The sequence below is a fragment of the Chiloscyllium plagiosum genome, unplaced genomic scaffold (assembly GCF_037043375.1).
Source record: "Chiloscyllium plagiosum isolate Xiang-an unplaced genomic scaffold, Cpla_swu_hap1 HiC_scaffold_1, whole genome shotgun sequence".
Taxonomy (NCBI): domain Eukaryota; kingdom Metazoa; phylum Chordata; class Chondrichthyes; order Orectolobiformes; family Hemiscylliidae; genus Chiloscyllium; species Chiloscyllium plagiosum.
In genome coordinates, this window is record NW_028270139.1 from 112982218 (window position 1) to 113000369 (window position 18152).

The following is an 18152-nucleotide window of genomic DNA, read 5'->3' on the forward strand; positions in this document are numbered from 1 at the left end:
TTAAGGGGGGGTAGATATAGGACTGATGTTAGGGGTAGGTTCTTCACTCAGCGAGTCGTTAGTTCATGGAATGCCCTGCCAGTAACAGTGTTGGACTCTCCCTCTTTATGGGCATTTAAGAGGGCATTGGATAGGTATATGGAGGATAGTGGGTTAGTGTAGTTTAGGTGGGCTTGGATCGGCGCAACATCGAGGGCCCAAGGGCCTGTACTGCGCTGTATTCTTCTATGTTCTATGTTAAATCACATCTGATTTTATTAACTCAGCCGTACCCCAGTTTAGAAGTTTGATTTCAGGCCAATTCTTGTCCTTTTCCTCATCCATGTACTTTAGGAGTTCTACGCTGTCCTTCCCACAGTATACAACAATTCCAAGTTTTGTATCTTCCAAAAACTTTGAAATTCTTCCTGCACAACAAGATCAGCAAAATATTTCAAGAAAGCAAAAGTCCCAATACCAATTTATGAGGAACTCCACTATAAACGTTCCTTCAGGTGGAAAAAAAAATCCATTGACCATTATTCTCTATTTCCTATGACTCATCCAATTTTGTATCCACATTGTGACTGTCCCTCTGTTCCAAGAGTTATAATTTTTCTCATGAGTCTGTTGTGTGGTACCGTAATGATGCCTTTGGAAAGTCTGTGCACACCACATCAATAGCATCATTTACAACAACCCTTTCTGTTACCTCTTCAAAACATGCTAGGAAGTTAGTCAAACCTGATTTCCCTTTCAGAAATTCATGCTGGCTTTTCATAAACAAAACACATTTTTCTATGTGACTATTAATTCTATTCTAAATAATTGTTTCTCGGAGCTTCCTCACTGCTGAAGTTAAACTGACAGGTTTGTAATTGCTAGGCTTAATGTTACAAATTTCTTGAATAAAAATGTAAAGTTTGCAGTTCTCCAGTTCGCTGGTACCTCCCCAGAGTTTAGGAAACACCGAAAGGTTTGGCCAGTGCCCTGACAATTTCCATTCTTACTTTCTTGAACATCCTTGGAAACATCTCATTCAGTCCCAGTACCTTGTTAACTTTAAGTTTCGATAACCTATCTAACACTTCCTCCTTATCAATTATGAACCTTTCTCACGACAGGGGGTCCGCCTTGTATGTCTTTGGCAAAGGCAGATGCAGAGTATTCATTGAATTCCTGAGCCACGGCTTCTGTCACCAGGTGTAAATTTTTTTTTGGTCTCCAATCAGCCCTATTCCTCCTCTTACCGTATTTTTACTATGATGTGGCTTTAGAAATGTTTAAGATTCCTGCGTTGACCACCAGCATTTTCTCACTTTTCCTCTTTTCATCTCTGATTTTTCTTTCGCCTCCCCTCTGAACCTTCTGTATTCTTCTTAGCTCACTCCCTCTTGCATAATTTTTCCAGCCACATGTTCATTTGACTTATCCCTCTATTTCTGTACTTGCATGTGGCACAGGGAGTAATAGAGTTTGTTAATTTGAGGTCTTTCTAGCTAATTTTATAAATAGCTCCCTATAGCTCTGATTACAGAACCATATTTCCCTTCTAACACAAGTTATTGATACCACAGTAAATCACAATTTCTGGCTGTTCATCATCCTCAGAAGAATGTTTTCTGAATGCCACTCTAAGACCTCCTTGACAGTGGCACCAGGAAGCAATATACCACCCTGGTGTAGTAGATGTTGTCTACATGGACTTTAGCAAGGTTCTACATGATAGACTGGTTAGTAAGCTTAGATCACGTAGGATCCAGGGAGACCTAGCCAAATGGATACAAAATTGGATTGATAATAGGAGACTGAAGGTGGTGACAGAGGGTTGTTGTTCAGACTGGAGGCCTGTGACCAGTGGTGTGCCACAAGGATTGGTGCTGAGTCCATCGTTATTCATCATTTATATAAGTGATTTGGATGATAAGACAGGAGGCAGTGTTGTAAGTTTGTGGATGACACTAAAATTTGGGTCATAGTGAACTGTGAAGAGGGTTATCTAAGAGTACAATCAGAATTTGTTCAACTGGGCCAGTGGGCTGAGAAATGACAGATAAAATTGAAATTAGATAAATGTAGGGTGTTGCGTTTTGGGAAGACAGATCAGGGCAGAACTTACACAGTTAATGGTCAGGCCCTGAGGAGTGTTGTCAAGCAGAGGTGTTCAGGTACATAATTCTTGTAAGTGGCATCACGTGTGGACAGGGTGGTGAAGGCGGCATTTGGCACACCGGATTTCACTAGTCAGAGCATTGAGTACAGGCATTGGGATGTCAAGTTACCACTGTACTAGATATTGGCAAGGCTGCATTTTGGTCCTGTGTACAATTCCGGTTGTCCTGCTTTAGGAAGGATGTTACTAAACTAGAAAGTGTGCAAAAGGATTTACAAGGATGTTAGCGAGACTGAAAGGTTTGAGTTATAAGGCAGGCTGAGACTGTTTTTCCTGGAGCATAGGAGGCCGAGGGGTGATCTTATAGAGGTTTATAAAACCATGAGGAGTTTAGATAAAGTGAATAGCCAAGGTCTTTGCCCCAGAGTAAGGAAATCCAAAACTAGAGGGCACAGGTTTAAGGTGAGAGGGTGAACATTTAAAAGGGACATAAGGGGCAACTTTTTCACACAGAAGGTGGTACACATATGGAACAAGCTGCCAGATGAAGTGGTAGAGGCAGATACAATTATAACATTTAAAAGACATTTGGAGTAGAAGAAATCTTAGAGGGAGATGGGCTGAATGTGGGCAAATGGCAGATAAAATTGAAATTAGATAAATGTAGGGTGTTGCGTTTTGGGAAGACAGATCAGGGCAGAACTTACACAGTTAATGGTCAGGCCCTGAGGAGTGTTGTCAAGCAGAGGTGTTCAGTTTAGGAAACCTAGACAGCATGGACAAGTTGGGCTGAAGGGTCTGTACCCATGCTGTGAGACTCTATGATTCACTTCTGTGGTACAGAAATGCCTGCCTGTTCCCCTAACTAACAAGCTCCTATCACTATTGCTTCTTTGTTCTTCTTTCTCTCCTGTATAGCTGAGCCATTTGTGGCATCACAAACATGGCTCTGACTGCACTCCCTTAAGGAATCAGCTCCACTACCATCTTCAAAAATGGAAAACTGAGCAGGACCCTAGGGAACTCTTCCATTACCTGCCTGTTTATCTTGGATTGCCTGACAGTCAACCATCCTCTTTGTACCTCCAGACTATCAAGATGCAGTGCAACCACCTCTCTAAATGCGCTATGCACTTAATACTTAGCCTTCCATAGTGTTGTACCAGTGAGTTCAGCCAACAGACGAGCTCAGAAAGCTGGAGCTCAGGTTTCTGGCAGCAGGGCTCGAGTAGCATTTCCTGCATGTGGTTGTCTAGGATAATGGTTATGTCTAGAACTTCTCACACATTCCATGCCACTAAACTGAGCTGACATATCTTATAATAATTTCCCTTAGGTAACTTTACTCTGCTTTGGATTACTTTATTATACTGGCATCAACTTTCTCTTATTTCTTTGCATTTCTCATTTAAATCCAAGCATAGTTATTTCTTTAAAAATAATACGTTTTTCTAATTTACAGCAATTTAAAAAGTCCCTGATAGCAGTTTCTTGCCAAAGACTTTGTAGAATATCTATAATGTCAGCTTGTTTTCTTCACCCTCTTTTGAACTCAGTGCGGACCTGTTCCTAGTACATGGCATGCCTTTCCGATTCCCAGGTTAAGTAGTGCTGACCATGAGACTTGCCCATAATTTTTAGACTTTTGCTTCCAGTTGCTCATTTGTAGGTCTTACATTTCTCCAACTCCCGAATGATTCTTTGCTCAGATCACGTACTTAGCTGTGATATCATTCACAGAATGTTTACTCCTCCTTTGATGCAGTTTTATCTGGTATCCAAGCTCTCTTGTGCATTGTGTGCACTCTCTTGGACAGTGTGTGGTGTTGTTGTGGACAGGTACCGAAGAATGTTTCTGGGTCTTCCTCTCTCCCACTCATCATATCAACAGCTATTTTGAGAATTGTGACTACAACACGTTGTATTAATGTGAACTTTGTGCAAGCAATTATCTCTTTTCAGGATGGCAGCCAGTAACCAGTAGAGTTCTGCGGGCATCTGTGTTGGGACCACAACTGTTCACATTATAAACAATTGATCTGGATGAAGGAACTGAGGGCATTGTTGCTTGTTTTGAAGATGGTATTATTCATTCAAGTCATTATTCACATTTATTGCAATCTTGAAGCTAATACAGTGTGTACAGAAGCTTCTGTTGAATGTCTTCCACCAGAAAAGAACATAAGAAATAAGAAGGAAGGGTTACTGGATTTGAAATGTTAACTCTGCTTTTGCCCCACATGCTGCCAGACTGCTGAATTTCTCCAGCAATTTCTTCCGTTGAATAAGAACATAAGAACTTGGAGCAGGAGTAGAGAAATTGAGGACTGCAGATGCTGGAGATCAGATTCGAGAGTGTGATGCTGGAAAAGCACAGCGGGTCAGGCAGCATCCGAGAAGCAGGAGAATCGACGTTTTGGGTATAAGCCCCCCATCAGGGAGCCCTCAATTTGTTAGAAAGGTTGGATAAACTGTCACTAAGAACTGTCACTAAGAAAGGCAATGACTAATCAGGGAAATTCAGCATAGCTTTGTTAAAGATACTTTCTTTGAGAAATTGACAAGGTGAATTGATGAGGGGAGTCCAATGGATATTATATTCCTGGATTTTCAGTAATGCATTTGACAAGGTCCCACATGGCAGACTGGTCAAAAGAGTAAAAGCCCATGGGATAAAGAGTAATGTGTTGAATTGGATCCAAAGTTTGCTTAGTAACAGGAAACAAAGGGCAATGGTTGATGCATACCCTTGTGAATGGAAACCTGTTTCAAATGGTGTGCTGTAAAGTTCAGAGTTGAGGCCCCTGCTATTTGTTTTATACATTAATGATTTTGACTTGAAAATGGGGAGGGGGCAAAATTGGGAAACTTACAGATGACACAAAAATTTGCCATGTTGTCGACTGTGTGTAGGCTAGCAGTAAGTTCCAAAATGATAGAGATGGGTTGGTGGAGTGGGCCGGAAAGTAACAGATGAAGTTCAACTCTGATAAGTGTGAGGTAATGCATTAGGAAGGTCAAACAGTTAAAGGGCATATACAATAAACAAGAACCTACTGAGAGGGGTAGATGAAGTGAGAGATCTTGACAAGCAAGTGCACAGGTCCATAAAGGTAGCAGTATGGATAGAGAAGATTGTAAAGAAGGCATTTAGAATGCTTTCCTTCATTGGTAGAGATATAGAGTACAAAAGTAAGGATAAAATGATGAAACGATAAGACACTGGTGAGGCCACAACTGAAGTACTGCGTGCAGTTCTGGTCACCACATTACAGATCACAATTTCGCTAGAGAGAACGCAGAGGAGATTTACTAGATGCTGCCAGGGCTGGAGAATTGTAGCTATGAGGAGAGATTGCAGAGGTTGGGGTTGTTTTCCTGAGAACAGAGAAAGCTCAGGGGTGACACAATTGAGGTGTACAAAATTGTGAAAGGTGTTTTTTAGATTTAGATTAGATTACATTACAGTGTGGAAACCGGCCCTTCGGCCCAACAAGTCCACTCCGACCCGCCGAAGCAAAACCCACCCATACCCCTACATTTACCCCTTACCTAAGACTACGGGCAATTTAGTATGGCCAATTCACCTGACCCTGCACATCTTTGGATGGTGGGAGGAAACCGGAGCACCCGGAGGAAACCCACGCAGACAACTCCACACAGTCAGTCGCCTGAGGCGGGAATTGAACCCGGGTCTCTGGCGCTGTGAAGCAGCAGTGCTACCCACTGTGCCACCGTGCCGCCCACAACTTTACTTGGCAGAAAGTTGAAAAAGAAAGAGTTATACATTATAGCTAAGTGGCAGAAGGATTAGAGGGACCTGAGGAATGATACTTTCACATGGAGGGTATCTGAAATTTGCTGCCCAAATTGCTGGTGGAGGTAGGGACCCTAAAACCCTTTTTAAAAAAGCACCTGGATTGCACCTTAAGTATTATAATCCACAGAGTTACAGGCCATTTGCAGGAGGTTGGTATTAAAAAGGGGATCTGGGTGTTTTTATGACAGCATGGATTAGATAGGCCGAATGTCCCTCTTTTCTATTGTATCATTCTATGACAGCTAGACCTCTAGTTAGTGTGGTGCTGATGGACAATTTTGCAGAGACTAGTTTTCCAGCACTGTATGATTCAACCCTTTGTATCTAAACTTTATCAACAAGGGAGATTTGCTGGGGCTGCTTGGGAGGATTTAAATTAGTAAGGCGGAGTGCGTGGGACCTAGGGAGATAGTAAGGAAAGAGATCAATCTGAAACTGGTACAGTTGGGAAAAGAAGCAAGTCAAGCAGTCAGGGCAGGCAGGACAAAGCAGAGAACAAGGTAGGACTGATAAATTAAACTGCAATTACTTCAATGCAAGAGGCCTAACAGGGAAGGGAGACGAACTCAGGGCATGGTTAATAACATGGGACTGGGATATCATAGCAATTACAGTAACGTGGTTCAGGGATGGACACGACTGGCAGCTTAATGTTCCAGGATACAAATGCTACAGGAAGGATAGAAGGTGGTGGTGGGGTGGGGTGGGTTGGAATAGAGAGAGGATTGCCGTTTTTGATAAGGAATAACATTACTGCTCTACATAGGGAGGGTATTCCTGGGAATATATCTTGGGAAGTTATTTGGGTGGAACTGAGAAATAAGAAAGGGATGATCACCTTTTTGGGATTGTATTGTAGACCCCCCAATAGTGGGATATTGAGAAACAAATTTGTAAGGAGATTTTAGTTATCTGCAAGAATAATAGGGTGGTTATGATAGGGGATTTTAACTTTCCAAACAAAGACTGGGACTGCCATTGTGGGTTTAGATGAAGAGGAATTTATTAGATGTGTTCAAGAAAATTTTCTGATTCAGTACGTGGATGTACTGACTAGAGAAATAAGGCAAGGCAGGTGACTGAGGTGTCAGTGGGAGAGCACTTTGGGGCCAGCAACCATAATTCTATTAATTTTAAAATAGTGATGAATAAGGGTAGACCGGATTTAAAAGTTGAAGTTCTAAATTGGAGGGAGGCTAATTTTGACAGTATTGGGCAAGAACTTTCAAAAGATGATTGGGGGCAGATGTTTACAAATAAAGGGATGGCTGAAAAATGGGGTGCCTTCAGAAATAAGATAATGAAAGTCCAGAGACAAGACATTCCTATTAGGGTGAAAGGAAAGATTGGTAGGTGCAGGGAATACTCAATGACTAGAGAAATTGAGGGTTTGATTAAGAAAAAGAAGGAAGCATATGTCGGAAAAGACAACAGAGGGATATGAGTGTACTTATTCTAGGAACACAGAACGATAGCATGCAAGTACAAGCAATATGGAAGATAAATGGCATGTTGGACTTTATTGCAAGGGGTTTGGAGTGGAAGAATAAAGAGGTCTTGTGACACTAAATGATTTTGTCTTAACTGGCTTGTCAGGGTAAATGCTGAGAGAATATTTCCTCTCATGAGGGGGTCTAGGATCATAGGGTTTAGCCTCAAAACAAAAAGGTGCCAATTTCAGACTGAGATGTGGGAGAATTTCTTCTCTCAGAAGGTTGTGAATCTTTGGAACTCCTTGACACAGAAAGCTGTGGGGTGCAGAGTCATTACATATATTTAAGGCTAAAATAATTAAGCCTTGATGAGTCTTTGATTGATAAAGGGATCAAGCGTTATGAGGAAGAGGCAGGCAAGTAACAAAGAGGCCTTGGAGTGCAGGTTCACGGCTCCTTGAAAGTAGAGTCACAGGTAGATAGGATAGTGAAGAAGGCATTTGATATGCTTTCCTTTATTGGTCAGAGCATTGAGTATAGGAGTTGGGAGGTCATGTGGCGGCTGGTTAGGCAATTCTGGTCACCTTCCTATCGGAATGATGTTGTGAAACTTGAAAGGGTTCAGAAAAGATTTACAAGGATGTTGCCAGGGTTGGATGATTTGAACTATAGGGAGAGGCTGAACAGGCTGTGGCTGTCTTCCCTGGAGTGCGGAGGCTGAGGGGTGACCTTATAGAGGTTTATAAAATCATGAGGGGCATGAATAGGATAAACAGACAAAGTATTTTCCCTGAGATGGGGGAATCCAGAACTAGAGGGCATAGGTTTAAGGTGAGAGGGGAAAGATATAAAAGGGACCTAAGGGGCAACATCTTCACACAGAGGGTGGTGTGTATATGGAATGAGCTGCCAGAGGAAGTAGGTACAGTGGAGACTGGTACAATTACAGCATTTAAAAGGCATCTGGATGGGAATATGAATTGGAAAGGTTTAGAAGGATATGGGCCAAATGCTGCCAAATGGGACTAAATTAGCTTAGGATATCTGGTCGGCATGAACGAGTTGGACCGAATGGTCTGTTTCCTTGCTGAATGTCTCTATGTCTCTAAGTGAATCCTTAGAAGAGTATAAAGGCAGTAGGTGTATACTTAAGAGGAAAATCAGGAGGGCAAAAAGATATCTTTGGCAAATAGGGTTAAGAAGAATCCAAAGGGATTTTAAAAATATGTTAAGGACAAAGGATAATTGGAGAGAGGAGGCCCTTCAAAGATCAGCAAGGCAGCTTATGCGGGAGCCGCAGGAAATGGAGGAGATACTAAATGAATACTTTGCATCAGTGTTTACTGTGGAGAAAGTCATGGAAAATATAGAATGTTGGGAAATAGATGGTGACATCTTGAAAAGTATCCACATTATGGAGGTGGTGGTGCTGGATGTCTTGAAATGCATAGAAGTGGATAAATCCCCTGATCAGATGTACCCTAGAACTCTTTGGAAAGCTAGGGAAATGATTACTGGGTCCCTTGCTGAGGTATTTGTATCATCGATAGTCACAGGTGAGGTGCCAGAAGACTGGAGTTTGGCTACCGTGGTGCCACTATTTCAGAAAGATGGTAAGGAAAAGCCAGGGAACTATGGATCGGTGAGCCTGACGTCAGTGGTGGGCACGATGTTGGAAGAAATCCTGAGGGACAGGATTTACATCTATTTGGAAAGGCAAGAAGTGATGAGGGATAGTCAGTATGGTTTTGTGCGTGGGAAATCATGTCTTACAAACTTGATTGAGTATTTTGAAGAAGTAATAAAGAGGATTGATGAGGGCAGAGCGGTAGATGTGATTTATATGAACTGCAGTCAGGCATTCGACAAGGTTCCCCATGGGAGACTGATTAGCAAGATTAGATTTCATGGTATATAGGGAAAACTAGCCGTTTGGATACAGAACTGGCTCGAAGGTAGAAGACAGAGGGTGGTGGTGGAGGGTTGCTTTTCAGACTAGAGGCCTGTGACCAATGGAGTGCCACAAGGATTGGTGCTGGGTCCACTACTTTTTGTCATTTATATAAATGATTTGGAGATGAACATTGGAGGTATAGTTAGCAAGTTTGCAGATAACACCAAAATTGGAGGTGTAGTGGACAGCAAAGAGAATTACCTCAGAATCGAATGGGATCTTGATCAGATGGGCTAATGGGCTGAGAAGTGGCAGATGGAGTTTAATTTAGATAAATGTGAGTTGCTGCATTTTGGAAAAGCAAATCAGAGCAGGACTTATAACCTTAATGGTAAGGTCTGAGGGGGTGTTGCTGAACAAAGAGACCTTGGAGTACAGGTTCATAGTTCCTTGAAAGTAGAGTTGCAGGTAGCAAGGATACTGAAGAACGAATTTGGTATGCTTTCCTTTATGGGTCAGAGTATTGAGTATGGGAGTTGAGAAGTCATGTTGTGGCTGTACAGGACATTGGTTAGATCACTGTTGGAATATTGCATGCGACTCTGGTTTTCTTCCTATTGGAAGGATGTTGTGAAATATGAAAGGGTTCAGAAAGGATTTACAATGATGTGCTATACAGAGTGGCTGATTAGGCTGTGGCTGTTTTCCCTGGAACGTCAGAGGCTGAGAGGTGACCTTATGGAATCATGAGGGGCATGGATAAGATTAGTAGACAAAGGCTTTTCCCTGAGGTGGGGGAGTCCAGAACTAGAGGGCATAGGTTTAGGGTGAGAGGAAAAAGATATAAAAGGACCTCAGGGGCATCCTTTTCACGCAGAGGGTAGTGCATGTATGGAATGAGCTGTCAGAGAAGTGGTGGAGGCTGGTACAATTGCAGCATTGAAAAGACATCTGGATGGGTATATGAATAGGAAGGGTTTGGAGGGATATGGGCTAAATGCTGGCAAATGGGAATAGGTTAGGTTAGGACATCTGGTTGGCATGGATGAGTTAGACCAAAGGACCTGTTTCCATGCAGTACGTCTCTATGACTTTAAATCTTCTTTATATGTCATCTCATCAAAAGCATTTTTGAAATTCACATACATATTGCTCGCTACATTTATTCCATTTTCATTATTGCTGTAAATCTCAGTTTCACAATTTCATTTTATTAAATACAATTTCAATTTAATTCTATGTTGGCAGTTCTTAATGCTTTTTCCAGGCTTTAACCTAATTTGTAGCCTCTGGAATCTAATGTACCCCTTATTGATGCTGAAAGACAGTTATTGGGCTGACTTGTCTTGTATACCTCAAAATGGAGCTCCAGTACAATAATGCCCAAACTGGCCTGTTTTTCTTTTACTACCTTTTGTTTGGTCTCTCAGTTTCTCCCTTATATAATAGTACAGTTATCAGTATAACTTTGAAGACTACACTATTAACTTTTGGCAAATACAGCAGCTTTGGAGGTATCCCAAACAACAACGTAATTTCAGATGCAATGTTGGTTGAGAGATAAATATTGTGTTGTACTCTGGGAAGAACTGGCTGGCTGGCCAACCAGATATCCTAACCTAACCTAGTCCCATTTGCCAGCATTTAGCCCATATCCCTCCAAACCCTTCCTATTCATATACCCATCCAGATGCCTTTTCAATGCTGCAATTGTACCAGCCTCCACCACTTCTCTGACAGCTCATTCCATACATGCACCACCCTCTGCGTGAAAAGGATGCAATAATGCCATGGGATAGTATATGTTCATTTGAGCAGTTTATTCATCTCAAAAATAGCACCATAAATAGTATAGCACTCTCCCTCTGTATTAACCCTAGTATGTCACACAGAATTTTGCCCTAGTTTCTTGAGTGCGTTTTTAATCTACAACGTTCTGTTTGGGCAAAAGCTCAGGCACTGCACATTAGTCAACACTAATTTCATGTGAAGTGAGAAGACACTGGTTTTAAAATCACGATTATTGCATTTACCTCAAATATCAGAAGCACAAAAACCAATAGAGAGGATTAATAATTAGTCATTTTTTTCTGAGACTATACAGCTTCTACTGAATGATCCCTGACTATCATTTAATTGTTTTATTGTAAAGGTAATTACCATTACTTAATAACAGTTATAATGCTTATGTTTACCCACATCCATTAGATTATTAGATTTTAAAAAATACCTGATTGGACGCTTTTGTAAACCAGGCAGACTTTCCCATTCCCATTGCAACAATCCAATTCAAATATTCGATATTTCGAATTAAACTGAGGTTTTTCCAAATCTTCTTCTTTACCTTAATATAAAGGATTATAATAGAATAAAGCCTATCATATTGCATTTATTTGAATTGCAGATCCAGATGATAAATGACTTTTAATTGCAAATGTAGCTTCATTTTGAAGAGTCAGTAAGAAAGCACTGATATAATTTCTCACAAAAAGAATAGAAAACAGAAAGACTTTGAACAATTTGTCTATCAGCCAATATTCGTGATTGGTTAAATAATTACCCATGTTCGTTTAACTTTGATCTTAACCCAAATCTATTTTTATAGCTGGCCTCTACTAATTACTGTCTTCCATGTCTCGCTTCTAGAATGCTAGCAATCAATTACCCTACAAACAAGACCTGCTTGGTTTATCATAATGGTATAAAAATTATTGCAATATAACATTCCTCTGTCTACTATTTTAAATAAAGGCATAAACTGTTCAAGAAAATTTGGTGAACTAATTTTGATAATTCAGAAATCGGATGTCATTCCAATGAGAAATTCACAAGCAAATTTCACATCCAGTTGAAATTATCCATCAGTAGTATGCTGACATCTGTGGTTTTAGTATTAAATTCCAAAATTGTTGAGGACAACAGTGACAAAATAAGGCTAGACTTATCCTAAAGCAATTGGTTATTCTATGCAGAAGAAATTGAACATGGATTCATCTGAATTATGCAGGACTTTGTTTTTCTGTGTATTTTTGCTCTGTCATGTGACAGCATTACTAATAACTTGAGGTTGTGCGAGGAGTTGTACATTATACCAAATACGAACATAAGACCATAAATTATAGGAGCAGAATGAGGTCATTTGGCCCATCAAGTCTGCTCTGCCATTTGATCATGGCTGATATTTAAACAATCCCATTCTCCTGCCTTCTCCACGTAAGCCTTCATTCCCTTACCGATCAAATATTTATTAATGTCTGTCTTAAATACACACAATGACTTGGCCTCCACTGCCTTCTGTGGCAATCAGTTCTACAGATTAACTGCTTCTGGCTGAAGAAATTCCTCATCTCAATCCTAAAAAGTTGTCCCTTCACTGTGCAGCCGTCTGTCTCCATGCCCACTCTATGCAGGCCTCTCAGTATTCTGCAAGTTTCAATGAGATCTCCCCCTCATCTTTCTAAGTTCCATCAAGTACAGACCCAGAGTTCTCAATTGCTCCTCAAATGACAAGCTATTCATCCCCATGATTATTCTGGTCAATTTCCTCCGGACCCCCTCCATTGCCAGCATACCCTTCCTTAGATACAGGGCCACGGACTCAGTCAGTATTAATTCTGTATGGTTTTTCACTTGTATGTAATAGTAGCAAAACCTGATACATTTAAGTTTGTGAACAAATACTGAATATAGTACTGAAAACACTTTTTCTCAAGTGTACAGTGTATATAATGCTGGTTTGATATTTTTCTCGTTTGTGTAAATAACAAGAAGAAACTAAACACATGAAACAGGAGTACAGATTGAAATGAATAATTATGAACTCATAGTCAACAGAAACTCATGGCTTCAGGATGATAGGATTGGGATTAGAATCTTGAATGGTACAGGACATTTAGGAATGACAGGAAACTAGGAAAAGGCAGATAGCTGGCTCTTAGTTAATGATGGTGTTCGGACAATAAAGAGAGATAGCAAGCTGTGGAAATACTCAGATAAAAGCAAGTACTGCAGATGTTGGTAATCATAAGTAAGATCAAAGTTCTGGAGTACCCCAATAGCTTAGGCAGCATCTATGGAGAGAAACACAAAGTTAACATTTTGAGTCTGATTTGACCCTTTCTTGAACTGCAGGCAACTGGAGAATGATAGTGTGTGTTTGACAAAGGGGGATGAGAACTGAGTGGGACAAATGGGGAGGGTGTCTGGAGCAAATGCCAAATAGAGTGCTAATGATGCTACAAAAATGAAAAAAAACATTACAGCAAACAGGAGACAGTGTTCATGCTCTGTTGTTGTTGACCCTAACTTAGAGCTCTGAAGGCTATAAATTGTCAAAGTCAAAACTGGAGTGCTGTACTTTCACATTGTATAAGGCTTCATTGTGCAGCACTATAACATGAGAGCAAAATAGTGTTTTGATATGACAAGCAACAATTTGGGTAGAAATGAAAAATGATAAAGGCAAGAACTCACTCTGCAGGAGTGGTGTACAGGCGTCCAAACAGTACCCACATGAAAGGGTGGAGAATAAAGGAAAAAAAAAATTAAAGCAATGCTGGCTAAAGTGAACTGAAAAATTAGGTTAGGAGAGAGGTCAATAGAGATGCAATAGTGGACAATTAAGGGGATTTTTCTTATAACACAAAATATATACATTCTAATGAGTAAGAAAAACTCCAAGGCAGGAACCCATCATCTGTGGTTAGGTAGAAAAGTTGCAGATAATATCAAAATGAAAGAAAAAGAAATAATTGTGCAAAGAGAGCTGGCAAGCTAGAAGGTTGGGAAGGTTGAGGAAAAAAAAGACAAAAAAAGTAATATAAAGGAAATAACTAATAGAACAATAAAAAGCCAGCCAGAAATATAAAAGCAGATAACAATTATTTATATAAATTTCTAAAAAAAAAATTAAAGTGAGCATCAGTCCTATAGAAACTGAGAATGGAGAATTAAGAATGGAAAATGAGGAAATGGCAGATACATTGAAGATTTTGCATTAGTCTGCACTACAGAAGATACAAGTAACATCCAAAAAAGTGTTAAATCAGGAAATAGACAGAAGGCAGGAACTTTAGAAAATTGGAGAAATTATAAAGAATAAATTATTAAAAGGTTCAGGCTAGAAAATGCCCAGGTCCTAATGAGCTACATCTTAGGGTCTAGTGAGATAGTGAGGTAGTTGGTGCACTGGCATTAATTTTCGAAAACTTCTTTAATCTGGATATCCTCCTGTACTCTTCATTGAACCAGGGTTGATGCCCTGGCTTGATGGTAATACTGGGTGATATGCCAGGCCACGAGGTTGCAAATTGTCTTTGAATACTATTCAACTATTGCTGATGGTCCACAGCACGTTATGGATGTCCAACCTTATACTGCTAAATCTGTTCAAAGCTTATTCTGTTTCGCACAATGACAGTGTCACAGAGCATTATCATGTGAAGATGGAACTTTGACTTCACAAAGTCTGCATTGATCAGTCTTACTGATATTTCTATGGCTTTTGTCGACAACATGCAAATCTTTTGAATAAATTTTCAGTGGCATGCGGTAATGAAAATAAATTCAACAGAACTTTAATATTAGCCTGTTCATTAGTGTGTTACACACAATCCTCAAACTCTTCTATATGACCAACTTCAAATGTTATGCTATATCTTCTAGTTCAGCTACACTAAGTAATAATTTTTGAACCGTTTTCTGCTTAGTTGCTTATAAAAAGTGTGTGAAATTTACATTCCCATTGCAATCATTCAGTTTGAAGAGCTAGACGTTTTGTCAAAATGAGTTTGCCAAGTTGTATAGGTCTGATATTTACTAAAGGAATCAGATAATTTATTGGCTTTACATAAAAAATGTGCATTTGTAAACCTTAAAGATTTGCAGGAGAAGTAAAGCGAAACAATTCAAGCTTTAAGTTGCTCATGTCAAAATGAAAGTAGAATATGTGCTGCCATATTGTATTCAAGGGAAAAACCAAGTATACATTTGTTCCAAGAAGTCTCTAATTTCAATGTTGGGGAATATATCATTCTTGTAGAGTAGATTCACAGGAAGTCGTGGTCATCATGCTTTTACACTGGTTTTATAACTACTCATGAGCCATAGGGCCATGTAACTATTACTAGTTGGCTACTTTGGATCAAATGGTTTGTAAATACATCTTAGCCATTTAAACCTGGAGCATAAAAGTAAAGACAGTATGCTTCAGTTGTAATGACATTGATGTGACCACATATTGAATACTCTGCCTCAGAAGGTGGGAGAGACAGGCATCATTGAATATTTTAAGGTGGAGATCGATAAATTTCCGTAAGGGAACGAAATGCGATTGGGATTTGATAGGAATACAACATAAAAAAGTACAGCACAGGTACGTGCCCTTCAGCTCACGAAGTTGTGCTGAACATGATGCCAAATGCAATTAATTCCTTCTGCCTGCCCTTGGTCCATATCCCTCCATTCCTTGCACATTCACATGCTTATCTAAAAGTCTGTTAAATGCCCTTAATGCATCTGCCTTCACCACCACCCTGGCAGTGTGTTCCAAAGTCCTACCACTGTGTAAAAAAACTTGCCCCTCACGTCTCCTTCTAACTTCCTCCTTCTCACCTTAAATGCATGGATTCTGACCATCAACCCTATCTATGCGTCTCATAATTTTACAGATTGCAATCAAGTTTCCCCTCAGCCTTTGCCGGTCAAGAGAAAACAATCTGAGTTTTTTCTAGCCTCTTCTTATAGTTCATACCTTCTAATGCAGGCAGCATCCTGGTAAACCTTTTCTGCACCATCTCCAAAGCCTCCACATCCTTCCGGTTATGTGATGACCAGAATTGAATGCAATCCTTTAAATGTGGTCTAACCAAAGTCTTATTTAGCTGCAACATGATATTCTGGCTCTTGTATTCAATTCCCCAATCAATAAAGGCAAGCACGCCATACACCTTCTTTACCATTCTATATACTTGTGTGGCCACTTTCAGGGAGCTATAGACTTGAACCCCATGATCCTTCCGTACATCAATGCTGTTCAGAATCCTGTCATTAACTGCATACTTTTCCTTAACATTTGATCTCCCAAAATGCAGCACCTCACACTTAAATGGATTAAACTCCATCTGCCATTTCTCCACCCATATCTGCAAGTGATCTCTATCCCGCTATATTCTTTGACAAAGTTCCACACTATCCACAACTCCATCGATCTTTGTATCGTCTGCAAACTTACTAACACACCCATCTACATTTTCATCTAAGTCATTTATATATATCATAAATAGCAGACGTCCCATTATGGATCCCTGTGGAACACCACTAGTTATGAACCTCTCGCCTGAAAAACACCCTTCCACCACTATCCTCTGCCTTCTATGGGCAAGCCAACTCTGAATCCATACGGCCAAGTCACCATGGATCCCAAGCAGCTTAATGTTGAATTTGCAACAAAAACAGATCAGTCATGATCTTGTTGAACAGTGGAGCAGGCTCACGGGACCAAATGGTCTACTTTCTTCTAAGTTATGTGCATGTCTATACAGACAGTTTTAAAATTTTGTCAATGGGATATAGAACTCGATGGCTAATCCAGCATTTATTGTTCATCCGTAATTGCCTTGGAGAAAGTGGCAAAGGTGAGTAACCATCTGAAATGCAGCAGACCTTGCTGTGTTAGCACACCCACAGGGCTTGTTAGAAAGGGAATTCCAGACTTTTGACCCAACAACAGTGAAGGACCAGTTATATACGTCCATGTCAAGATGACATGTAGGTTGGAAGAAAACTTGCAGCTAGTGATGTATCCATATAATTGCTACCCTTGTCCTTTTAGACAGCAAAGGTCACACATTTGGAGGGTGTTGTTGAAGGAAGAACAGTAAGTTACTACAGTACACACTATATCCATTGTGTGCCAGTAGTGAAGGGGATGAACATTGGAGGTCATGGATGGTGTGCCAGTCACACAGATTGCAATGTTCTAGATGGTATCAAGACTCTTGAGTCTTTTTGGAGCTGCACCCGTTCAGGCAAGTGGACAGTGCTCCAGCACATTCCTTACTTGTACCTTGTAGATTGTAGACAGGCATTGGGTAGGCAAGAACTGAGTTCCTTACTGCAGAAGTCCTAGCTACTGTCTTGCTCCTGTAGCCACAGTATTCATATGGCAAGTCCATTTCAGCTTCTGTTCAGTGCCAGCCCTTAGGACTTTGACAGTGGGGGATTGCTTTTGAATATCAGTCTGAGATAGTTAGAGTCATGGCCTGTCACTTACATGGTGTGAATGCTGCCTGTCATTTATCACCCAAATCTGGAAATTGTCCAGGTCCTACTGCATATGGTTATGGACCGCTTCTGTTTCTGAAGATTGTCCTGAAAATTGTGCAATTATTAACAATGCCTCCACATTTGATTTTATGATGGATAAGTCATTCAGGAAGCAGGTGAAGATGGGTGGGCCTAGTACAGTACCCTGGGGAACACCTTGTCCTTGGACAACAATGTTCCTGTGTGCTCAGCATAGCTTGAATCAATGGAGAGTATTCCCCCAATCCCCATTGATTCTAGTTTTGCTAGGGTTCGTTGATGGCAAGTGCTACCTTGAAAGTCAAGAACAATCATGCTAATCTCACATCTGAGGTTCAACTCTTTTGTCTGTGTTTAAACCAAAGCTGTAATGAGACCAGAAGCTGATTGCTGTTGGTGAGCAGGTTTTACCTTTCCATATGCTACTTGATAGCATTGTTAAAGATCCCTTCATCAATATACTGAGTTATAAGAGATAGGATTTATAATCACTTGGAAAGGAGTAATTTGATGAGGGATAGTCAACACGGTTTTGTGAAGAATAGGTCATGCCTCACTAACCTTATTGAGTTCTTCGAAAAGGGGACAAAACAGGTAGATGCAGGTAAA

General features: G+C 40.4%; 1 protein-coding gene across 5 annotated transcripts in view; it reads right to left on the minus strand.

The window, feature by feature from the left end:
• tpgs2 (tubulin polyglutamylase complex subunit 2) overlaps window positions 1-18152 on the minus strand; it is a 49736-nt gene that overhangs the window by 11868 nt on the left and 19716 nt on the right. For 4 of the 5 annotated variants that reach the window (XM_087990010.1, XM_087990012.1, XM_043685543.2 and 1 more), the window contains one exon: window positions 11470-11583. The exons of the other annotated variant lie outside the window; for it this stretch is intronic. In XM_087990010.1, coding sequence (XP_087846136.1) covers window positions 11470-11583 — 114 coding nt within the window. The remainder of the gene's footprint in view (window positions 1-11469; window positions 11584-18152) is intronic. 5 annotated transcript variants of the gene reach the window in all.